We start from the raw sequence: 26,586 nt of genomic DNA on the forward strand, positions 1-26,586 counted from the left end.
CTAAATTTTACTCTAAAAATGCAAGCTTATCTGAGAAACTCAAAACATTAAATAACTAGAACAAATTATTTGCTGCTTGGACACAGGCAATATAAAAATACAAAGATTGTGAAAAATGACTTAACAATAACTTTTGTAATATATAAGAGGAAATTCAACTTTCTTCAGATATAGAAAAAGATTGCCTGAGTTTAAATAATCAAATAATGAAATTCTGAGACAGATTTTAACACAAAAATAATCAAATCTGGCATTTCAAAATTGTTTAGAATTTCATTTGAAAATAAATTACTTAAATTCTAATTAAGGATGTTCTTCTAAAAGTAATCTTGCAATACAGAAGAAGTCTACTTCTAAATATAATAGTTTCTCAAGATTTTTTTTTATTTATTCTTACACTAACCCTCTAACTAACTTGCAATGATATCTGTCCCATTTCTTTGGAGGCATAAAATAATACAAAACCATATTTCAAGACAATATTCCTAAAGACTCTTAGTCCCAGAATGAGTAATAGAAAAAGAAAGAAATTAGACAGGGCCAGTTTGCAAGGATAAGTGGCATTATAGAGATAATAAATGTTAGTGTTTACAAAAAAGACTCAAGAAAATAATCGATTTTACTTTCTGCAGAAAGTCATGGGCATCAGACATTTCCATAATCACTCCTAGTTAGTTTTGCCATCCAAGTGGCCCATTTAATATTGCTGCTTCTGCTTATTCCTCTTACATTATAAGTTATACTGTGTAGAATTTTTTCTGTATTTACAAAGGAAATATGTTTAATTGTCATGAATGCTTTATGAACTTGTTATGCAGATATTTTATAGCAGATAATCTAGTTGGAGAAATCAAGATATAATGTTGTCAAGTGACATATTCAAACCTACTATTTTTCCAAGATAAAATACTTATTCATTGGTTGGTTATTTGTATTAATTTTTGAATTAGTAATAAAATCTTGAAAAAGTTTAAGAATAAAATAAGGTACACTAACTTCTGCTTTAACCTATTTTGTTTGGAATGGAAAAATGAATTATTAATCTGGGTTAAATTGTGAAGAAACATCACTAAAATTGAAGTCAAAGGTGAAAAGAAATTATGGTAATGAAATAATCTAGCTAATATATCAGAACACTAAAGAAAAGTTTTGTTACTGCCAGTTTCACTCAAATTCAAGTTAGTTGCCATCAAGTGAATATTCAGCATCTCTTGCATATACTTTTGCTTCTACAAATCACATACTCACACTTTAAAAGGTATCTAATTAATCTAGTCAGGACACCAGTCAAAGTTCAAAAAGGAAAAACAATCTCTCATACATACCCATATTATAAGGGAATTACAATACAGTATTCAGAAGGATCAGCAAAGTAAAGAAAGATCAGAAAATTTAAAGATTATTCTTGTACTCAAGATAATCCTTGCAGGATGGATACCAACAATCTTCCATGCTGACACAAACTAGGGAAAATAGAAAGTTTGGCTGCATCTCTGTGCATGTCTGCATGGCTCAAGCCATTATTATATGAGGCTGTGAGACCATCTAATGCATATTCAAGTCATATAAGTAAAACCATGTGATATTTAAGCCTGTGTGTCTGATTTATTGCACTATTATGATCTCAAGGTGTACCCATTTACCTACAAATGACTCAAGTTTATCTTTCTTTATGGCAGAGAGAAGGGGACAAAAAAGAATAGAGATGTATAATGTACATGTACAAACTCACCAGGATGAAGTTAGTCATTATGTGCTGCAAACATGTTCGAATAAAAATACTTAATAAAAATACATTAATAAATAAATAATTTAAAATATAATATTTGAGCAAGATGTACATGACTGATTTGCTGACTTTATCCCTCTATATTTAATTCTCTGAGTAGCAGCAGGACTCAAGCTGAGAACGTGCAGAGTGCTAGCACACAGGTGCTGGTCACCAAGTCCCTGTCGTGCACTGCTGTGGCCAGGGCTGGTGTGACAGGACAAGCTGGCTGGAAGCCATGGCTTTGCAGCCACATTCCTGCAGTGCTCTCTTCTTCCTGTTCTGGCCTAGCTGCTTTTGTCAGTCTGGTCCATGATGATCACTAAACATCTACAACACACAGACTTGGTGACAATGCTATTAAAACTGTTTGGAGAGAAGGTGTCCAAATCTAGAAGAAGTCAGCAGCTGAGCAGAAGACATTCACTAGGTAAGTGACACTTGCCTTCTCATCACTGATACTGTTTTTGTTCCTCTCTCAGCTATTTTCAATCTTATATGGGAAAATGTTGACTTCATATTTTGCCTTAATCTGAAGAAAGAGGAAAGTGATATCATTTTTGTCATTGAGATAAAAATGCAAATAGAGCAAGCCAGCATTTTATCTTAGCATCTCTGGCTTCTACTTTTCAATGGCTTCCTCTGATCATTTATACTGGTCCCTAACAAGGAATATTTAGAGGTTTCAGGTGGAATTTGCCCATCAGTGCCAAAATGTGGATTAAGAATTAGACCTTACTGGATGATTTCATTTTACTGGGATTTTCTGAACACCCCTGGCTGGAAACACCACTCTTCATCATCTTTCTGGTGACCTACATCTTTGCCCTATTTGGAAATCTATGCATCATCTTAATTTCCCTCCCGGACCCCCAGCTCAACAGTCCCATGTACTTTTTTGTCTCAAATCTCTCCTTTGTGAACCTCTACTACACCACCAGCACAATCCCACAGATGCTTGTCAACTTGAGGGGACCAGAAAAGACCATCAGCCACCGGGGCTGTGTTGCCCAGCTGTACATTTTTCTGGCCTTGGGATCCACTGAGTGTGTACTTCTGGCCATCATGGCTTTTGACCATTATGCTGCCATTTGCAAGCCCCTGCACTACTCAGTAATCATGAATGAGAGAAGGTGTGTCCACATGGCTGCCGGCCCCTGGGTAAGTGGCTTAATAAACTCCCTTGTCCAGTCCACTCTCACTCTGGTGGCCCCGAGGTGTGGACACAGGGTGATAGACCATTTCTTCTGTGAAATCCCTGCCCTTTTGAAACTGGTTTGCATTGACACTCACGTGAATGAAATTGAGCTTAATGTTGTGGGGGCTCTAATACTCCTGGTGCCACTTGCCCTCATCCTGGGCACTTATGTGATCATTGCTCAGGCTGTGATGAAAATCCGCTCTGCAGAGAGTCCCTGGAAGGCCTTCAACACCTGTGCTTCTCGCCAGCTTATGGTATTCCTCTTCTACTTCACAGCCATCAGCATATACGTGCAGCCTTCCTCCAATTACTCTCATGACAGAGGCAAGATCACATCTCTCTTCTATGGCATTGTCAAGCCCACCCTCAACCCCTTCATCTACACACTGAGGAACAAGGACGTGAAATCTGCCTTGAGAAGGGCATTGACAAAGGAGTTTTGGGTCAAGTTGAGATAACTCATGTCCAGATGGAACAGAATGGAATGCTGTGAGACTTCATCAGCATTTAATATTTTGCCTTAATCAGAAGAAAGACGTAAAATATGCAATGTAAAAATGTGTGAATTGTTGATTTCTGCACTTTTCTATGCAATATAGTATATTTGAACTGAAGTTGACCATAGGATGAGAGGCCATAAATAAAAAGGGACTGTTGTATCTGCTTTACAATACTGAATTTTACCCAGTCAATCATCTCTTTTTCCCTAACCTTACTTACTAATTAATCTGGTATAAGCAGATGAAATGGTAAAAATATTTAGAGGAAGATTTTTAGAAAGTTTGGAAAATATTTAACATAAGATATCAAATTTTTAAATTATTATTGAATTGAATTAAAAATTATCCCATACGTTAGAAAAGTATGCCACTACTATTCTGACATTTTAGTTGGCATATCACAACATCAGTCATCTCTCAACATCCACAGTATAATTATAGTCACTCTCAAAGGATTCTGTTAGGTACCAGAGGCAAGTGAAATTAGGGGGCAACCAGATCAAAATTTTAAAGATAGAAATATAGAAAAATAAATAAAGACTTAATGTTAAGAAAAATAAATGCATTAAGACATGTTAAGAATCAATTGTTTTTTCCTAAATATCCATCAACTGCATACTGCATACATAGTGGGGTTTGTGTGGGAGAAGACACAGCCCATGCAGATGGACTCTGGTGTAGGACCAAAGGCAGCAAGCCTTGGACAGAATATCTTAACTGAGAAATTTTAACTGAAGAAACCTTGATTACTTGGGATTTTTAAAAATCACCCTATAACTCTTTACTGATTGTATTTTGGGGTTGTCACGTGTATACTTTAAGATTTTTATTCATACAGAAAAATTGGTTTTGTTTTACATATTCATGCAAGTGCACAAGGCATTTTCATCATTTTTACTCCCCCCACTACCTTCCCTCACTTGATCCCCTTTTTGTTCTCTGAGTCTGTTTTCAACTTTTGTGTCATCTCCCTTGTTCTCTATAATTAATCATTTTTTAGATTCTATGTATAAGAGAAAATGTGACATTTGACTGAGGTCTGACTTAGTTCATTTAACATGATAGTCCCTGGCTCCCCCATTTTCCTGCAAATCACAAATTTTGATCTTCTTTATGGCTGAAACTATTCCAAATACCTAGGATGTTTCTACAACTCAATGATTGTGAATTGAACCACCATAAACATGGGTGTGCACTTTACAACTCCAGTATGCAACTTTAATTCATTTGGGAATGTACCTAGGACTCTGATAGCTGGATCAAATGGCAGGTGTATTTTTACTTTTTTGAGAAACTTTCATACTCATTTCCACAAAGATTGTACTAATTTATTTTTCCTCCAACACAATAGAAGGTTTTGTTTTTTCCACATTTTTGTCAGCAGGTATTGTTTTGTATTCTTGATAATTATTCTGACAAGAGTAAGGCACAATCTTGGTATAGCTTTGGATTTGTATTTCCTTAATAGGTAAAATTTCAAACATCTTTATATAATTATTGGCCATCTATGCTTATTTTGAGAAGCATCTTTTCCATTCATATGTGCATTTATTGATCATTTTAGTATTATTTTTTAATTGTTTATATATTCTAGATATTAATCTTCTGTTGAAATATAGCTAGAAAAGATATTCTTTTAGCCTCCCTATAGGCTGTTTCTTAACTAAGTTAATTGTTTCCTTTGCTGTGCAGGAGCTTTTGAATTTGACATATATTTGTTTGTTGATTCTTGCTATGGTTTCCAGAGCCATTGGTGTTATAATCAAGAAATCTTTTCTTGTGCCTTTGATTTTGAGGTTTTCTCCCATGTTTTATTATAGTAGTTTCAGTTTTAGATTGTAACTTGGGAATTGCATGTTTGACAAGATAGCTTCCTTCACCATTTGACTGGATAAATCAATCCTATTGTCATATGGGAATTATGATTGTACTATTTTGAATTCAAAATCTTGGTTGATCTAATTTTTATACACTTTATAGGTCTTTGCAGTAAACTGGCTCACAAATATATACTAGCCAAAAGTGCCTAGGCAAAATAAAGTGAGTTTGGCAGAAACCCAACACAACTCCTGAAAAGGAAGTGAAATACTATTTCTGCCACATGATGTAACAGGATTTTCTACAAGTTGTGTGTATCATGGAATAATATGTTATTTTTATTGTATTTTTCTTGCCACCAAATATATGTACTAATACCTTAATTCTGAGTTTTGAAGAGATGGAAGGACTGGTAAAAGAGGAGAGGGCAGGAAGATAAAAAAGAATTAAAATGTGTTACACACATGTACCATCTCCCCTTGTTGAAAGTAAGAGTTAAGGACAGCAAATGTGTACTAATAAAATATAAAACTCTTCATATCTGTCAAAAAATCAAGCTTTCAAGGACATGTTGGGGGTGAGAGCAAAACCTACATAATACTTGAAAGCAATTTATATTATTTCTTAATAGAACACAGAATGTAATGCTTAAACTTCTAGCTCTGTATCAAAAAATAGATAACCTAAATAAAAAACAGGAGTTGTGCTTAATTAATTAATTGTTAACTTGAATGTGGAACACCTAGTTGAATTGGGTCAGCATGGTTCTGAGAGTAGAAAGCCCACTTAATGAGGATTGTTATCAGAAAGGTATAAAAGGAAAATTTGAGGGGAGAATTTCATGCTGATTGTACTTGGAAGACAGCTTTGTTTTGGCTGATATTTTTTCTCTTCCAAGAAGCTCTAGTCTTTGCCTTAGCCTCAGGAGTCCTCTACTGGCTTTTGACTTTCCAGCCCTTTGGCAGAGACACTTCAGCTTCTTGAATGTTTAACCTGCAGTTTCCTGGGCTTTCTGATACAGAATTGTAGGGGACAATGCCACGGCCTCCAGGTCTTCAGCTGGATTCTTTGGTTCTCTAGCACATGGACAGATCTCTTATATTCTTCTACATTTGATTCTGTTGGGGGAGATTGTCAGCTAATCTTGTAAATTTTTGTGTTCTACCTTAAATCTGATTCAGAGCATTTGCAGGCTTTGAGGAGCCTTGCCCCAGCTCTGTGAGTTCTTTCTACAACAGGTTAATTCTAAATTAATAAAGCTCTATTTTCTACTTTATATTTTATAAAATTGTGAATAATCAATCACAAAAAATACAAATTCTATATTATTTCCACTACTTTAATACATATATTTAAACTTTTTAGTACAATATACTTAACAAAGTACAATCTATCAATAAGTACAACTACTCAATTTTACTTATTTCAATTCACTATAGTTATTTCAAAATAAGACATCATAACAAGATACATTTCATTGTCTTTATAAATATAATCACTGAAGAATGTTTTATTGAACATTCTAATTTGCTGACTGTAAGAATTCTGGGATCTAAATGAAATTATTATATGACTAGCAATATTAAGGATCTACAACAGTTCAAAACTATCAAAACTATAAAAAATTGGAATAGCAGGCATTAAAGATAGCATCTAATGTGAATAATGAATAGACCTCCCAAAGATAAACCACCCTAGTGAACTGAAATCCCCATGGGCCATGAGGTATTCCATATGAACTTCCCCCTCTCCCACACACCAGCATGACTTGTGATCTTGTACCTTTCAGTAACTCAACTGCTTCTGAAAAATGTTTCTTTGATTCATAGCATCAATTACCCCACCCACATGAGCTGCATTTCCCTCAGATGGCTCCTCTTTAAAACCTTGTCTTTCCCAAATCCATGCATGATTCATGTGTGTATCTGGCTTCTCCTCAATATCGTGCTTCACACATGCTTAGTGCTCAGGAAGAGCTGCCTATTTTTTCCAGGACTCCTGCAAACTTTCACTCTCCTCCTAAAATGGGCAGTGCTAAGTTCTGTATTCTGTGGGTGGAGTACACCTGGCATTCCTACTTCCTGTGGCTCCAAGAGGTGAAGTTGGTAAAGCCAATGAAGCTAGAATATGAAGAAATGGCTTGCAGGCATAATTTTGGAATCTCTTGGGTCTATAAGAGAAAAAGAGTTCATTTCTTCATTTTCATGTAATCTAGAAAAAGTTGCTAAGTATTAAAAAGTTTTTAACTGGGTACCATCAAGCAGAGGGCCCAGAACTGCCCCTCTACTGCTGGCACCATCCTGTGGAGGACCATGCCCCCAGAGCTGGTGTCTGGGTCCACACCACAGAGGTACTGAGGGCCATAAAGGCGGTAGTTATGAGCTCCAGATAGTAGAGCAGATGTAAACTACAGAAAGAGGGCTTCTCTGAAGCTCCTTGATGAAAATTGAAGCCCACTGGGGAAGTGAAGAAATATCTGCAATAAAGTCTCACTGGATCACCCTGGTTGGTAAATTTGTATAAGCACCCAGACTTGCTTTGGGGGAAGGGCACTTTAAACCTGCAGGAGAACCTTGTAGATTCAATTCTGCACGAGGTCAGGAAGCTCAACTTGGGCCTTGCAGGCAGGAATCAACCTGACTCTCAGTGGACTATGGCTGGCTTGCTGAGACTAATCAACTTAGATCTGTACACAGGTGTCCACATTGTCTGTAGTGACAGCAGGGACATACCCTAAAGGCGACCCTTCATTTCTTCTTCTTCTTTTTCTCTCTCCTTTCTTCCTCATTTATCACCCTTTTCGGTCTAAGTGATTGTATCACTTGGTCTAAGGTTGTCTTCCCTGGTATACTGAATATGAGATTGCCTAAGAGTCATTAGAGCCTCAAAACCTAAAGACCAGCTATATCTGGAAGAAACTACAGGCAGTAAAAATACTCACAATTAGCAATATTGAAATATCAACACAGGAATTATACCAAAAATAGTATCAACAACAAAAATAAACATGAGAAGATACCTAGACAAGGCACAAACCCAGACTTTCAGCTCAACAAAGGAAATACTTGGGGCAACAACAAGGTGGAAAAATCCGATAATCAAACACCTGGCCACCCTGAACTGAGAGCAGGGGATTTAATAAAACAGATGAACATGAAGTAGAAAAATTCAGAACACAACTAATTTCCCAGATAACTACAGAGATGGTGAGCAGAATGAAAGACATGATAAGAGAATCTAGAAGAGAAACTGACAAAAATATTTATGAGCTCAGGAACATAACAGAAGCCATGAGTGCCCAGAATAGGAAAGAAATGGAATCTATGAAACAGATTCAAACAGATCCAGGAATTAAAAACTCCCAACAGAGGGCCAACAGAACAAAGTGATTAGGCAAGGCAAGAAATCAAAGGAAAAGGAGGAAGGTAAATGAAAAACAAAAGATCCAACAACAGGAAAATATGACAACAATGATAAGTCAATGAATATTAGTTATAACCAACAATGTTAATGGTCTCAATTAACCAACCCAAAGAAATAGAATGGCAGAATGGATTAAGAAGCAAAATCTAACAATATGCCATATATAAGAAACACATTTAATTCAAAAAGAAATTCATAGACTGAAACTAAAAGGATGGAAAACAATTATCCATGTGGCACATACCCAGGAAAAAAGCAGAGGTAGGTATTCTCTTTGCAGACAAAGTAGATTTCAGACTAAAACTAACTAAGAGAGACAAAGAAGGTCACTACATCTTTGTAAAGGGAACAATCCAAGAAGAGATGAAAATCATAAATATATATTCACCAAATTGTAGTGCACCTAACTATATAAAACAAATATTAATGTACATGAAAAACCAAGTAAGCACTAATACAATTTTAGTGGGGGACCTCAATACCCCACTGTCACAAATAGACAGGTAATCTATACAGAAATTCAACAACAAAACCAAACTTTAGAATCAAACTTTTGAACAAAAAGACTTACTAGACATATACATAGAATTCAAACCCCCAAAATCAGAATGCACATTTCAGCTGCACATGATTTATTCTCCAAGAGAGACCACATGCTAACTCACAGAACATGTTAAAGTAAATGCAAAGGAATTGAAGTCATCCCCTGTGTATTATCAGACCTTAATGAAATTAATTTGGAGATCAATAGCATAAGAAAATGAAAAAAAAATTACAAATACATGGAAATCAAATAACACTCCTAAACAACCAATGGATCACAGAAGAAATTCAACACCTTCTACAATTAAATGATATTACCAATACAAAATAAAGGAATCTGTGGGGTCACAATGAAAGCAGTTCTATGATGGAAATTCATAGCAGTGAATGCCCTCACTAGAAAAACAGACTGAGCTCAAATAACCTAATGCTAAACCTCAATCTCCTAGAAAATGAAAAGCAAGACAAACCTAAAGCTTATACAAGGGAGAAAACAATAATGATCAGAGTAGAAATTAAAGCAATGGAGACTAAGAGAATGATATGAAAAATAAACAAATCTAAGAGTTGGTTCTTTGAAAGAAAGAAAAACACATACTTTTAATCAACCTTATCAAGGAAAGAAAAGAAAAGCCTCAGGTCTACGCAATTAGGAATGAAAAGGGTGAAATCACAACAGATCCAGAAGAAATCCAGAAGATCATCAATAACTACTTCAATACCTACACTCCAATAAAATGGAAAACACAGAAAAAATGGACAAATTTCTACATACATAGGAATTGCCAAAATTGAATAAAGAAGGTATGATAATTCTAAACATCCCAATTTCAGCCAGTGAAATTGAAAACATAATTATAAATTTGCCAACAAAGAAAAGCCCAGGCTGTGATGGCTTTACTGCTGAATTCTTTCTTTTTAAATTCATCTTATTGGTTCATCTACTGTATGCAATATAATGACATTCATTATTGGAAATTTGTACCTTTACATAATCAATTTTGGCTCTTATTTTTCCTCATTCCCCTGTTTTCCCTTCAAGCCCTCCCCCCTCTTTCTACAAAGATTTTGTTTTCATTTTTTTTTATTTTCTCATATTGATTCCATTTCCTTCTTTCTTTCCACTCCCTCTCCAGTTTTCCTCTCACCTTTGTCCCTTTTCTTCCTAGGGAAGAACTAATGCCACTACTTTTAATACTTTTTTATAAAACTGAAAGGTAAGCAATACTCCCAAATTCATTCCTAGAAGGAAACATTACTTTGATTCCAAAAGCGGACAATGACCCCACCAAAAAAGAGAACTACAGCTCAATCTCCCTAATGGATGTAGATGCACAAATCTTCAATATGATACTGGCAAACAGAATACAGAGGTGATCGAGAATATCATACACACTGACAAAGTGGGATTCATACCAGGGATAAAAGGATGGTTCAACATATGTAAATTAATAAATGTGTACACTATATTAATAGAGTCCAAGACAAAAAAAGCATATGATTATCACAATAGAGGCAGGCAAAGTGTTCAACAAAATCCAACACTCATTCATGATAAAAATCCTATAGAAAATTAGAACAGATTGTCTCTATGTCAAACTGATAAAAGCCATCTATGAAAAACCAACAGCCAACATCATATTAAGTGGTCAAAAACTAAAATAATTTATGCTAAAATCAGGAACAAGACAAGGATGTCCACTGTCAGCACTTTTGTTCAGTATAATTCTGGAAATATTAGCCACAGCAATTAGGAAAGAGAAAGAAATTAAAAGGAAGAAAAAGAGGAAAGGAAAAGGTTAATCTGTCATTATTTGCTGAGGATGTGACATTGTACATAGAAGACACAAGACATTCTGAAAAAAAGACTTCTAGACTTAATTGACAAATTCAGTAGATTAGCTGGATACAGTGTCAACACTGAAAAATCAATTGCTTTCTTTTACACAAATAACAAACTCACTGAAATTGATATTTGGGAAACATGTCCTTTCACAATAGCATTCAAAAAGTGCAATATCAGGGCTGGGGATTCAGATCGGTGGTTCCACTGCCTGCCTCTCAAGTGTAAGGTCCCCAGTACAAAAAAACAAACAAAAAATAATCTAATCCAGAAAATGAAATATCTAGGAATCAATCTAGGTAGGAAAGAAATAAAAGACCCCTACCATGAAAAGTACAGCATTCTGAAAAATAGAGATTAAAGAGGATATAAAGAATAGGAAGAACCCTTACAGTGAAAATGGTCATATTTCCAAAGCTGCTAAATAAATTCTATTAAATGCTAATTGAAATCCCAAGAGTATATTTCACAGAATTAGACAAGACAGTCCAAAAATGTATTTGGAACTATAAGTGACCTAGAATAGCAAAAGCAATTCTAGGCAACAAAGACAAGACAGGGGATATCAAAATCTCAAATATTAAACTATAATACAAAGCCACTGTGATCAAAACAGCATGATATGGAAAAGGAAACAGACCCTAGGATCAGTGGAATAGATTAGAAGATGCAGAAAAAAATCCAGATATATCTTTGACAAAGAAGCCAACTACCCTCACTGTTGGAAAGATAGCCTCTTTTGTAAATGGTGTCAGAAAAACTGGATTTCAACGCCAAAGATTAAAACTAGACATATATCTTTCACCACACTCTAACCTAAAATCAAAGGGGATCAAAGATCTGAATATTAAAACAGATACACTAAGCCAGCTGGAAGATAAGTTAGGTAGAACTCTTGAAGACACTGAAATAGGAAAAGACTTTATGAACAAAAAGTAACATGAGAACTAGCACAAAAATGAACAAGTGGGGTATCATCTTATTTAAAAAGTTTCTTTACTGTAAGAGAAACCACCACCAGAGTGAAGAGTGGGAAAAAAATTTTACCAGCTGTTCCTTAGACAAAGAACTGATATCTAGAATATATAAAGAACTTTTAAAAATTGGGCCCTCCAAATTTAAAGACACAATTTTAAAATGGGCATGTGAAATGTACAGACATTTCTCAGACAAAGATGTAGAAACAAAAAATAAACATGAAAAAGTGTTCAACATCCCTGGTCATTCGAGAGATGCAGATGAAAACAACACTGAGATTCCACCTCACCCCAGAAATAATGTCTTCTATCAATGAATCAACCAATAACAAATGCTGGCAGGGCTGTTCAGAGATAGAAATCCTTCTCATTTATTGGTGGGAGTGCAGACTTGTGCAACTACTGTGGAAATCAATATGGAGATATCTCAGAAAACCAGGATTAGAGGTCCCATTTGACCCAGCCACTCCTCTTCTTGGTATCTTCTGAAAAGAATTAAAAGAATCACACCACAGTGATATATGCACACTCATGTTCATGGTGGCACAGTTTATAATAGCTAAAACTTGTAAACAACCCAGATGCCCATCAACTGGAAACTGAATAAAAAAGATGGTGTTTTTTTATCAAATGGAGTACTAGTCATCCATGAAGAGTGAGAAATTAGAGACATTTATTTGTAAATGGATGCACATTGAGGCCATACTCAAATGAAATAAGTAGGACACACTTGTGTAAATACATTTGTGAAGGAGTTCTCTGGTATGAGAAACAGAAAGTGTAAATACAGATCAAACTGTGTAATAGATAATGTGAAATAGAAAGTAAAAGTCTAAAATAAATCCTCAGTGGCACTGGAACTAGCAGAATCAATAACTGGGATTTCATCTTGTTAAAAAGATTCTGCACTGCAAAAGAAACCATCAACAGAACTAAGATACAACCTACAATATGGGAAAAAAATTTTCACCATCTGCTCCTCAGACAAAGGACTATTATCTAGAATATATGAAGAACTAAAAAAAAAATCAGTCCCCCACATATAAAGACCCAATTAAAAAATGGACATCTGAAATAAACCAATATTGCTTCAGACATAGAAGTAAAACCAACAAATAAATACATGAAAAAATGTTCCCCATCACTGGTTATTTGAGGGAATGCATATGAAAGCACCTCACCCCACAAAGAATGGCTGCTATCAAGAAATCAACCAATAACAAATGTTGGCGGGGTTGTGGGAAGAAAGAAACACTTCTCCATTGTTGCTGGGAGTACAGACTGGTGCAACCACTGTGGAAATCAATGTGGAGATACCTCAATCAACTAGGATTAGAGGTTCCATTTAACCCAGCTATTCCTTTGCTGGGTATCTTTCCAAAAGAATTAAAAGAATAATACTACCATGATATATGCTCACCCATGTTTACAGTGGCACAGTTTGTAGTAGATAAAACTTGGAAACAGCCTAATTACCCATCAGTTGGAGAATGGATAAAAATGTGATTTTCCTAGTATTACTCAGCCATAAAGAATGAGAATCTAGAGTCATTCATAGGAAAATGGATGCATATTGACACCACACTCTTAAGTGAAATAAATAAGACACACGTGTAAACACTGAAGAGTTTCTTTGGTGTAAAATGCCAAAAGTGTAAATAAGATCCAAAATTTATAACTGATAATGTGAAATAGGAAGAAAAGGGCTAAAGGTGTAGGGGAAGTGGGAAGGGTAGGGGAAATAAAATAAGGGACAAGAAAAATTGTGAGAAAAGGGAAAAATTGAAACAAAGTCTTTGTAAATAGAGGAGGGTGAAAGGGGTGAAAGGAGGGCAGGTATATGGGGAAAAATGAGAACCAAGATCTGTCATGTAAAGGTACAAGATCCCAATGATGAATGTAACTATACTGTATACTAAAAAATTACCAATACACTCAATAAAATTTAAAAAATCAAAATTATTTCACAATAAAAATGCTGATGAATTAAATACATAAAAATAATAAAAGTCATTTATAATAAAACATTAGCTAGCATTACACTAAGGAAAAGCTGAAAGCCTTCTCTCTAAGATCTAGAATGTCATAGGTTGTATACCTAAAATGTACTAATATCCTTAATGAATAAAAATGATCTAGAACAATAAGATGCCTACTCTTACTACTTTTATTCAACATAGTGTTAGAAATCCTAATCAAATCACCCAGAAAATAAGAAGAAATAAAATGCATCCAGATTAGAAGATAAGAACTCAAATTTTTACGTTTTACAAATGACATAATCTTATACATAAAAAACACCAAAGATGCCATTGAAAAACTAGGAGAACAATTAAATGAATTCAGCAATGCTGTTAGATACAAAATGAATTTATGGAAATAATTATTTGAAATAAATTAGGAAAGCAATCAATTTTATAAGCATACAGCTATGAAAGATGTCTGTGATAAAAACTATAAAATATTGATGAAAGAAACTAAATTGGACCCAAAAAGTTGAAAGCCATTCCATGTTCATGGAATAAAAGAATCAATATTCTTAAAATATACATAGTACTTAAGGGGAGTTACCAATGTAATCCCAATCAAAATACCAGCAAAATTCTTCAGATAAATAATAAAAAATCCTAAAATGTATGGGACCACGAAACATCCCCAAATAACATAAAATGTCTTGAGGAAAATAAAAACAAAAGAACTATTAATCTACCTGACTTCAAATTTTGATTTCCACAGAATGTGTAGCAATTAAAATGGCATGGTATTAGCATAAAAACAGATGCATAGACCAATGGGACAGAATAGAGCTCAGCAGGAAACCACAAGTGTATAGCCAACTGACTATCCACAAAAGCACTAAGTGCATACATTGGAAAAAGGCAACCTTTACAATCAGAAGTGCTAAGGAAGGTGGGTATCCACATCCAGGAGAATGAACCTAGATCTCTACCTCTCTCCCACAATTTCAGGTACTTAAGAACTGAATTCACTGCCCTGGAATGAAGGTACTGAAGGAAACTGTCAAAATAAGGGATTGATATTAAATTCCAAGTTATTTTAGGAAAGATATGGCATTTCACTGAAGATCATTTCTCTAGATTTTACCCTATGTCTAAGATTATTTTTGATTCTTTAATCGTGTATGTTTATGTAAACAATTATAAGATTTTTTTTTTGCATAAGACCTACACAAGCATGCATGATTTTATTGGCATCCAGTGAAATTTAAATTGCTAATGGGGAAAACACATTTCTCATTATAGAAATCTGCAAACTTATACAACAGAAAACAAGGTATGAAAATATTTTTTTCTACCTGGGATGCATAATATATGCTGGATAGAGGGATGGAGAAATCTCACTAAGAGTGGAAAAGCAGTCTGAATATATTTAACATTGAGATATTGCTTTCTGTAACAGCAAGGTTTGTAGATGATTTCATTATGAAGTCAACAGCATGGAATGTGCACTGGAGATACTTCAGACTGATAATAAAATGTTTCAGAGATTAGGTTTTAAAGTGTGGAAAGAAGTAATAACTACAAGAGATAATGAGCAGATACAATTTTGATGTTTGACTACATGTGCAGATAAAAGAGAAGATGTTCTGTCTTTGAAATAGAGACAGTGACAGGATGATGTTTGGGAGGAGAGAAAAAAAAACAGAAAAGGCAGATAGAGGTAACTGTGCTAACTGTAAAGTGGGACTTAAGGATTTGGAACACAGACCTGAGGCAGTGCTTTAAACTCCCAAGTTTAGTAACAATGTTCAAATGCATAGAGAATCAGCTAATCTGCCCCTTTAAATTGCATTTAATATATTTGAAGGAGGAGAAGGAAGAAGAGGAGGATGAAGAAGAGTAGCAGACGATAGAGAAGAGGGGAAAGAAAGGAATGTGGGGAGGAGAGATAGGAGGAACAAGTCCAAAGAAAGATTTCTGGATGCTATCAAATTTCAGTAGATATGCAGAGGAGACCTGGAAAAACATATTATGAAATGATATTTTCTAAGGAGGTTTAGGAGGCCACTGTGAGATTTGTCAAACCCCAGGTATCTGAGAATATCAGAGGGAAGCTGAGAACACAACTGTCATCTAGCAGAGGTGCACAATTGACTTTGTTATAATAATAAATCAGCATGGCCCCATGCATGTACCACATAGCTATGAAAAGGTGCAGGGCTGTTTTGTCTTACTATCTCTCAGAAAAGCTCATAAAGACACACAGCTCTTGAGCCCCAGAGCTGCAGCTCCAACTTTCATGCTCTGATGCTGCCTTTATGTTGTAAAATTAAAGTTGATTCCTGCTTTTTGTAATCTCTGATTCACACAAGTTGTTTTCTTTGGTAACCTTGTGCAAAAATCCTGGGTTCAGTCCTCAGGGATGAAAAAATTAATAAGGGCATTTCAAAGACAAGAAATGTGACTGAGTTTATAACTCTCCTATGTTGCCTCTGAACTCTTCCTACACACATTCTGAGGTCATATCCAGAACTGTACTTTTACATAGCTAAATAAAGAGAATGTGGTGCATTGTTGTAACACTAAACCCCAATGTGCAGGATGAAAAGTATACACGAGTATAATTTTAACTGAATTTATTGAAAGTAAAGACTGTCACTTCCATCACTTTGTCCAACTCTAATAATCTAAACTCTGCTCAAGAAATTGCCCACAACTTGTTTTTGCAGTTTGAATTTGTACATCTAATCTATGGCTGAAGATTTTTTTTCCTCATTGAGTTTATTGCTACATTTTAGGTATACAGTACAGTTACATTCATTATTGGGATCTTGTACCTTTATGTAACAGGTCATGCTTCTCATTTTTCCCCTTGTCCCTGCCCTCCTTTCACCCCTCCTCCCCTCCCCCTTTACAAACACTTTATTTCCATTTTCTCATTCTCTCATATTTTTCCCTTATTAGCTTTCCCCTACCTTTCCCACTTTCCCAACACATTTATCCCCTTTCTTCCTATTACACATTGTCTATTATATCATTAGGATCTTGTGTACTATTATGGTTTATTCACACCAGAGAAACTATTCAGTATTCACACATGTGTGACTTATTTATTTCACTTAGGAGTATGCCCTCAATATGTATCCATTTTCCTATGAATGAATCTAATTTCTCATTCTTTATGGCTCAGTAGTATTCCATTTTATAGAAAAACCACATCTTCTTTATCCAATTTCCAACTGATGGGCAAATGGGCTGTTTCAAAGTTTTAGCTATTACAAACTATGCCACTATAAACATAGGTGCACTTATATCTCTGTGATTCTTTTAATTCTTTTGGATTAAAAGCAGCAGAGGGATGGCTGAGTCAAATGGAGCCTCTAGTCCCAGCTCTTTGAGATGTCTCCATATTGATTTCCATAGTGGTTTGTGCACCCACTAACAATGGAGAAGGGTTTCTTTCTCCTCAAAACCCTGCCAATATTTGTTATTGGTTGATTTCTTGATAGCAGCCATTCTTTGTGGGGTGAGATGGAAACTCAGTATTGTTTTCATCTGCATCTCTCGAATGACCAGTGATGTGGAACATTTTTTCATATATTTACTTGCTGTTTTTACTTCTTTGTCTGAGAAATGTCTCTTCATTTCAGATGCTCATTTTTTAAACAGGTCTTTATATTGGGGGGGCTGGTTGTTCTGAGTTCTTCATATATTCTTGATAATAGTCCTTTGTCCGAGGAGCAGCTCGTAAAAATTTTTTTCCCACATTGTAGGTTGTATCTTAGTTCTGTTGATGGTGTCTTTTGCAGTGCAGAAGCTTTTTAATAAGATGAGAGCCCAGTTGTTGATTCTTTCTGCTGTTCCCATGCTACTGAGGTCTGATTCATAAAGTCTTTTCCTATGCCAGTGTCTTCAAGAGTTCTGACTAACTTATCTTCCAGCAAGTTTAGTATTTTTGTTTTAATCTTTAATCCACTTGAATTTAATTTAGTGCATGGTGAAAGCTAAGGGTCCAGTTTTAATCTTTGGCAGGTTAAGAACCAGTTTTCTAACACCATTTTTTAAAGAGGTTATCTTTTCTCCACAGAGGATTGTCACCTCCTTTGTCAAAGATGATGTATCTGAATATATCTGGGTTTGTTTTTGTGTCTTCCAATCTGTTCCACTGATCCTCAGGTCTGCTTCTTTACCAGTACCATGCTGTTTTATCACAGTGGCTTTGTAGCATAGTTTCAAATTGGGAATTGTTATACCCACTGCCATGTCTCTGTTGCCAAGGATGGCTTTTGCTATTCTACGTCTCTTACGGTTCCAAATGAATTTTTGGATTCTTCTTCCTAGTTCTGTGAAGTATAGTGTTGGGATTTCAATGGGAATTGCAATGAATCTGTATAGCAGTTTCGGTAGTATAGCAATTTTCACTACGTTGATTCTTCCTACCCAGGAACAGAGGATATCTTTCATTTTTCTTATATCCTCTTCAATCTCATTTTTCAGAGTGCTGTAGATTTCAGTGTAGAGCTCTTCTGCTTCTTTTGTTAGACTGATTCCTACATGCTTCATTTTTTTGAGGCTATTGTGAAAGGAATTGTTTCCCTGTTTCATTCTCAGTGATTCTGTTATTTTTGTACAAGAAGGCTATTGAATTTTGGGTGTTGACCTTGTATCCAACTACTGTACTAAAAGTGGCAATTAAGTCTCGAAGCTTTTGGTAGAGTTTTTGGGATCTTCAATGTAGAGTATCATATCATCAGCAAATGACAGTTTAACGTCTTCCTTTGCTATCTTTATTGCTTTAATTTCTTTCTCTTGTCTAATTGCTATGGCTAGTGTCTCCAGAACTATATCAAAGAGCAGTGGTGATAGTGGGCATCCTTGTCTTGTTCCTGATGTTAATGTGAACGTTTAAGGTTTTGGCCATTTATTATGTTGACTGTTGTTTTTGCACAGATAGCCTTTATTAAATTGAGATATAAACCATCTATTCCAAATTTTTGCAGAGTTTTTATCATGAATGGGTGCTGAATTTTGTTAAATGCTTTTTCTACATCTTTTGAGAGGATCATATGGTTTTTGTCCTTGACTTTGTTAATATAGTGTATTACATTTATTGACTTACATATGTTTTCCCTCTAATAAATCCAATGTGGTCAGGATGTATAATCTTCTTGATGATTCTCTGTATTCTGTATGGTAGTATCTTATTAAGGATTTTTTGCATCTATATTCATTAAGGAGTTTGGTCTGTAGTCCTCTTTTTTAGTTGCATCTTTCCCTGGTTTGGGAATCAAAGTGATACTTTCTTCCAGAAATGAATTTGAAAGTATTGCTTCTCTTTCAATTGCATTGAAAAGGTTGAAGAGTAAAGGCAGTAGTTCTCTAAATGTCTTGTAAAATTCAGCAGTGAATACATCAGGACCTAGGCTTTTCTTTGTTGGTAAATATTTTCATTTACTTACATTTTCAATTTCACTGATTGTAATTGTGGTGTTTAAAATGTCTTTATCTTCTTTGTTCAACTTTGGTAATTCATAAGTATCTAAAAATCTATCCTTTTCTTCTGTGTTTTCCATTTTATTAGAGTACAGATTCTCAAAGTAGGTATTAACTATCCTCTGGGCTTCTGTTGGATCTGTTGTGACTTCGGCTTTTTAATTCCTGATTGCATTAATCTGAGCTTTCTCTTTCCTCTTTTTGATGAGCTTAGCTAAGGATTTATAGATTTTATTTATTCTTTCAAAAAACAAACTCTTTGATTCATTTATTTTTTGTATCATTTTGTTTGTTTCCACTGCATTGATATCTGCTCTAATCTTTATAATTTCTGCTCTTGTTCAAACTTTGGGTTTTTCTTTATCTTGCTTTTCTAGTAGTCTAAGAATCATCATTCATTTGTTTATTTGAGCTTGCTCTGTTTTCCTAGTGTGGGCATTCAGTGCTATGAATTTTCCATGTAGAACTGCTTTCATTGTGTCCCATATATTCCTGTATGTTGTATTGGCATTTTCATTTATTTGTAAATACTGTCTAATTTCTTCTTTAATTTCCTCTGTGATCCATTGATTGTTCAGAAGAGGGTTGTTCAATTTCCATGTGTTTGTGAAGTTCATACAGTTCCTTATGCTATTGATCTCCAGCTTGATGGTGCTATTATCTGATAATATACAGGGGATACGTTTGATTCTTTTGCATTTATTTAGACCTGTTCTGTGAGCTAGTATGTGGTCTACATTGGAATATAGCACATTTGCAGACAAAAAGCATGTATATTCTGATTTTTGAGGGTAGAACACTCTATAGACATCTATTAAGTCCATGTGTTCAAAAGCTTTCTTGAGTTCTAGTATTTCATTGTTAATTTTTTGACTAGATGATCTGTCTATTTATGATAGTTGGATATTTATCTCCCCCCACTACAATTGTATTAGTGCTTGCCTGGTTTTGCATGTTACTTAATATTTGTTTTATATAGTTGGGGGCATTCATATGTGGTGCATATATGTTTATGGTTGTTATCTCTTCCTCTTGAATTGTTCCCTTTATAAGGATGTAGTGGCCTTCTTTGTCTTTTATTCAGTTTTAGTTTGAAATTTACTTTATCTATGAATAAGATTGCTATCCTTGCTTTTTTCTGGGCTCCTGTCACAGGGAGAATTGTTTTCCATCCTTTCACTTTCAGTCTATGGGCTTACTTTTGCACTAGGTGTGCTTCTTGTATGCAAGATATTGTTGGATTTTGCTTCTTAATCCATTCTGCCAGTCTATTTCTCTTGATTGGTGAATTGAGGCCATTGACATTAATGGTTATAACTGATATGTACTGACTTATTATTGTTATGTTATGGTCCTTTTGTTGACTCTTTAATTTTTTGCCTTCTCCTTTTAGTTTCTTGCCATGTTTATTTCATTTGGTCTGTTGGGCCTCATGGTATTGTGACCTTCATTGTCTTTTTCTAGGATAATGTTTAGAATTCCTTGTAGTGCTGGTTTGGTGTTCATGAAGTTTCTCAGGTGTTCTTTGTCATGCAAATACCTTATTTCCCTATCCATTTTGAAAGAGTTTTGCAGGATACATCAGTCTGGATTGGAGGTTGTTTTCTTTTTGGACTTGAAATACCTCACTCCAGGCTGTCCTTGACCTGAGAGTTTGTGTTGAAAAGCTTGCTGTGATTCTAATGGTCTTTCCTTTGCATGTGATTTGTTTCTTTTCTCTTACTGCTTGTAGTATTTTGTTCTGATGGTTTTCTAGGATCTTGATTATTATACGTTTAGGTGTAGGTTTTTTTTTTTTGATCATGGCTAGTTGGAGTCCCATATGCCTCACTTATCTGTTTGTCTAATTCTTCACTTCTGTTTAGGAAGTTTTCTGTCATTAATTCTGTGGACAGATTTTTAAGTCATTTTTACTTTCTCCTGCTACTTCATGGATTCCAATCAGTCTTATGTTATTCTTCTTTGCATCATCTAGAAGTTGTTTGATCAATTTCTCATGATCCCTTACTGTTTATAAGAGAGCTCTGTTTTCACAGTCACTGACTGCAATCCTAGCTTCTATATCTGAGATTCTATCTTCGCATTATTTTATTCTGTTGCATACACTTTCAATAGAGTTTTTAATCTCCTGGATATCTGTTTGAATCTGTTTTATGGATTCCATTTCTTTCCTCTGTTGGGCATTCATTGTTTCCATTTCTTTCTTATGTTGGGCCTTAGTGGCTTCTATCATGGTCCTGAGCTCATCTATTTTTTGTTGTTGTTGTTATTTTCTATTCTAGAGTCTCAAATCATGACTTCCATTTTGTTCATCATCTCTATGGTTATCTGGGAAATTATTTCTATTTTGAATTTTTCTAGAGCCTGATTGATCTGTTTTGTTACTTTCTTTGCTATGGGTTCAGGGTGTCTTGCTGGTTCTCTATCAGACTTTTCATCCTCATTTGCCCTAGAGTTTGCGATTGGTGAACTGGAAGTCTGCCTTTGTCTTGATTAAGTGTTTTCTTATTTTAATTTTTGTTGTTGGGTTGTCCTTGGTTTAATTTCTGGGTTATTACTTAAATCTTCCTGATATAGTTGTGCTTTATCTTTTTAGTCTCTAATGACTCATAGACATTCTCATTTTCATAATATCAGAGAAAACAACTCATTAAATCAATCACAATCCTTTATCCCAATTGATACAATCAACAACACAATAAGATCAAGCACAATTTTCAAATTGACCACTTGTGGTAGTCATTAATCTATCACCTTTAAACCATGTGAATTAAATTAAAATCAAGAAACAGCCCAAAATATGTTTGCAGTGAATACACTTTTCAATATAGCATCTTTACTATTTAGGATGAGGGCTTAGACAGAGTTAAAATGAGAGAAGTAGATAAATGAAAGAATTGGAGAGGGTTTCAAGTGAAGCCAGAGGACATGGAATGACCACACAATCTTTAGGAAAGTGTTAAATTCAAAAGGGATAAAGAGAGTGCATGAATAAGGAAAAGAATATATCCCCTTAACAGTAGTAGGGGCTCACTTTCCCTTGAAACTATTGACCCATGAGTGAGGTAAAAATAACAGAAGAAAGGAATACAAAGAAAAAAGAAAAAGTGATAAAATAAGTCCGAGTTAGGGCAGGAGCAGGAACAGAAAGGTAGATGAGGGATAACATAGTGGAGAAAGTGACTGAATTGGAGAAAGAGGCCAGAAAAAAGAAAGAACTTACAGAGTGGAATGAGGAAAAGAAAGGAAAAAAAAGAATTTGAAGGGCCTCTTTCGGACTATGTCTCTGCTGTCATAATATACCATGTACACAGCCATGTGCAGAACCAAGTCCCCTGATTTCAGCTAGCCAATGGCAGATCCCCATGACTCAGACTTCCTCAGGCCACAAGGCCCAGATTGAGTTCCCCCACGTGCAGGGTTGAACTCCACACAGTTCTACTACAGGTTACCCCCGCCCTTTCTTTAAAGATGTTCAAAGTTGGGAGCTCAGAAAGATACCTGTTATGACCACCTATTCCTCTGCAGAGTGGGTCCAAAGACTGACAGAATCAGGAGGTCTGAGAGCTGGGGCGGGTGTTTCAGGGGTACCTGTGCAGCTACCTTCGTTGCTGAAGTTGGTGGAGGCACCAACAGCGGAGGGCGGAGCTACCTGGTCCTGCTGAATGGACCCAAGCAGGCCAGAGGGAGAGCAGATCTCAGAGTGGCCTTCCCAGATCTCACCTTCATCCTGGTTGAAGATTTTTTAAACTAAATGTTAAGTAACCATGACAATGTCAACTTCATCATAACATCGTAGCTCCAGGCTAGGGACATCCAATTACTTGGAAAGCTGATATATATAAATATAACTTTTTCTACCATTTTTTTCTTTTTATTGAGGTTATTGGTACAATCTAGGTATACAGTCCAATTACATTCATCATTGGGATTCTGTACCTCTACATAATAGGTCTTGATTCTCATTTTTCCCCTTGTCCCTGCCCTCCCTTCCCCCCCCCCTCCCCTCCCCATTTGCAAACACTTTATTTCCATTTTTTCAGTTTCTCATATTTTTTTCCTCTCCCTTGTTACCTTTCCCCCACCCTTCCCACTTTCGTTACACCTTTAGCCCTTTACTTCCTATTTCACATTATCAATTGTCTCATTAGGATCCTGTGTACTATTATAGGTATTGGTCTACCATTTTTTGGTTTCTCAAGAAGAGTTACAATTTTTATTTTCATAGTGATCATTGTCAACCTGACCTCAAAGAGTAGCTTTCTCCTCCTGAGGTTTTCTGATGACAACAGCTTCAGGCTTTACATGTGGTACTTGTCTAGGTGACACACCTACTAGTACTAATTAGTAGACTCATCAAACCTTTAGCCTTACTTCCTATTTCACATTATCAATTGTCTCATTAGGATCCTGTGTACTATTATAGGTATTGGTCTACCATTTTTTGGTTTCTCAAGAAGAGTTACAATTTTTATTTTCATAGTGATCATTGTCAACCTGACCTCAAAGAGTAGCTTTCTCCTCCTGAGGTTTTCTGATGACAACAGCTTCAGGCTTTACATGTGGTACTTGTCTAGGTGACACACCTACTAGTACTAATTAGTAGACTCATCACCATCAGGGCATAGCCTCAGCCCTATGTTTGCCCATGTAGCACTTCCTGAAGCTCCCCTCTCTTCTGGACATCAGGTCCATCTCCAGCATAGTCCTCAGTCCATTGCAAACCTTCCCCTGGTAAGTGGAATATTCAGTCTTGATCAGCAAGTCTCTAGACTTCTCAGTATGGCCTCTCACAGTAATGTCTTAGGACAGTGTGTAGCCCTCCATCCTCCACTGCACTGTGGGACAGCTGCTAACCCCCATGCTGACTTTCAGGAAGTGGTGCCTACCTGGGATGCAGGAACCTCTCTGGACTCATGGACACAACCCTGAATTTCATGATCTCCTCATATGTAATTCTAAAAAAATAAGCTTTTCTAATTCTAAGGATATTGATCTTTTCTTCTTCCAATTTGAGTGATTTTCAGTCATTCTTTACTAATTCCCACTACATAAAAGACCTGGCAAGCTGTGTTTTATAGTGGTGCAAGGATTGCCTCCTGTGCCCATGAAACAAGACAAAGACCCAAACATTGTATATCTAAAAGTCTCATTCATTTTGGGATAATGTAATATGCTTTTTAACAGACACAGAAGTCACAAGAAGATAATGCTGGACTGGTTCCCTCAATTTTGATGTAAATCAAAACACACATTCTAATGGCAATGTGAATCAGCAATCCCTGAAGAAGAAATAGTGGATTTGACATCATTTTTGGATTACTTGTCCTGATATACATGACATCTCTTTAAGTATAGATTTGAACATGGCCAAAAATAAAACTTTCTTATCATATATTTCTCTCCTGAAATTTGGAAAACAGCTGTTACTCTTCCTCCATAAGAACATGTTATTTAAATAGGTTACATAATGCATGTAATATTTCCTAGAAAGGAGATAACTAGTGAACAGTTTAAAGTAAACCATAAATTCATTGGAATATGAATTCATGCTACTTATGAATATATTTTCTTGTTAATTTTAATGCATATATATAGTATGCTTTTTTGCAATGCCACTATGTATGATGATCAATAGCTCTTTTGTCATAATGTCAAAACAATGCTACTGTATCAGTATGTCAATATTTACTATATGTAACTTTCATCATCATTATTGTAAAAAATATTTGATGGAAATCTGAATGTATAAGTATATTCACACATATGTATGACTTTGTGTCTTGAGAAAAATTGTCCCTTCTGCATTCTGATGCCACCTACATGTGTGTGATATATAATTTCCTTGGGTGATCATTGACCTGGTTTTTCTCCTCTGAAACAGAGAATTCTTTATGGAATGTACTCTTAGCACTAAAATTTAGCTATGTAATTATAGTTTTAAAATACTCAATGGAAAGAAAAAATGATATTAAATGAAGATAATTACACTGTAATATGTTTTGTTCTTTGAGAGAAAATATTCCTGAATCTTCATGAAAATCTAAATCAATGCCACTCTGTGTTTGAAAAGAATTATCCTGTTCATATATGATTAGCCACCCAGAGATTGCCAATGTGCAAAGAAATGTTTGCGGTAGTTGACTCGTTAATCTGTGGAAGGGATGCCCACCAATAATCAGATTTTCCTCAGCAGCTTATCACATTCACTCTTTCTTCACCCCTCCACTTATTTGTTCAGGATTAGTGGTTTCATCTCAGTAAATAATTCTGTCCCCCAAGATATTCAAGTCATATTGTTGAACACTCTTCACTCACATCAATATCCAACAGTTTTAGTCACTTTCTCTTTGCTGGGACAAGATACCCAAAACCTTCATCTTGAAGGAGCAGTTTATTTTGGCTCACAGTTTCAGTGGATTCAATCCCATGACATTTGGCTTAATAATAGAAACAGATGACAGAATTACATGGTGGAGGAAAGTAGTTTGCTAAATAATGGCTAGGAAGCCCTTAGGTCACAAAGGGAAAGATTATTCTCTATGAAAGGGAAGAAATAACAGTTCAGAACAAAAATAAAGAATGCAAATCTTGGCCTCACCTCCAATTTTAAACTGTGAGAGAAGCAGCCACTTAACTGAAGAATGGTAAGTTCAAGTGGGAGAAAGCTGAGTTCAATTGTTACAAAGAAACATCATATTGAACTCATACTACTGTACAACTCTTCATAATCTTGCTAGGAATTTTATCAGTGAGGAAGTGGTTCACAGAGAAGTATCTCAAAGCCAAATAAGAATCACAGCATGAGATAATGTTACCACTTAGCTAGTGTGTTTTTATTAACCAAGAAAAAATTATAAGGCAGAGAATTGAGAGAAATGAGCAAAAGCAGAAAGCTCTCAACACCAGGAGGGGATCTGAATGGGTTGCTACAGGGACTTTGTGGCAACATGAAAGTGACTATATCCAAGAACATCCTGGTTATAAGCAGGGGTTCTGGGATTATAAGCAGGAAAGTTGGATAGAAGTTAACCTGTAAGAACTCTGAGTATGTAGAAA

General features: G+C 35.5%; 1 protein-coding gene across 1 annotated transcript; it reads left to right on the forward strand.

Annotated features, from left to right (window-relative positions):
* Positions 1–2,482: 2,482 nt before the first annotated feature.
* Positions 2,483–3,427, forward strand: LOC104870662 (olfactory receptor 2B6-like). Its single transcript, XM_010636341.1, is given in 1 exon segment — positions 2,483–3,427. A coding segment is annotated over 1 exon segment (945 nt).
* The last annotated feature ends 23,159 nt before the right edge of the window (positions 3,428–26,586 follow it).

Source organism: Fukomys damarensis, unplaced genomic scaffold (assembly GCF_012274545.1).
Source record: "Fukomys damarensis isolate Sample0158 unplaced genomic scaffold, DMR_v1.0_HiC HiC_scaffold_10, whole genome shotgun sequence".
In the NCBI taxonomy this organism is placed as follows: domain Eukaryota; kingdom Metazoa; phylum Chordata; class Mammalia; order Rodentia; family Bathyergidae; genus Fukomys; species Fukomys damarensis.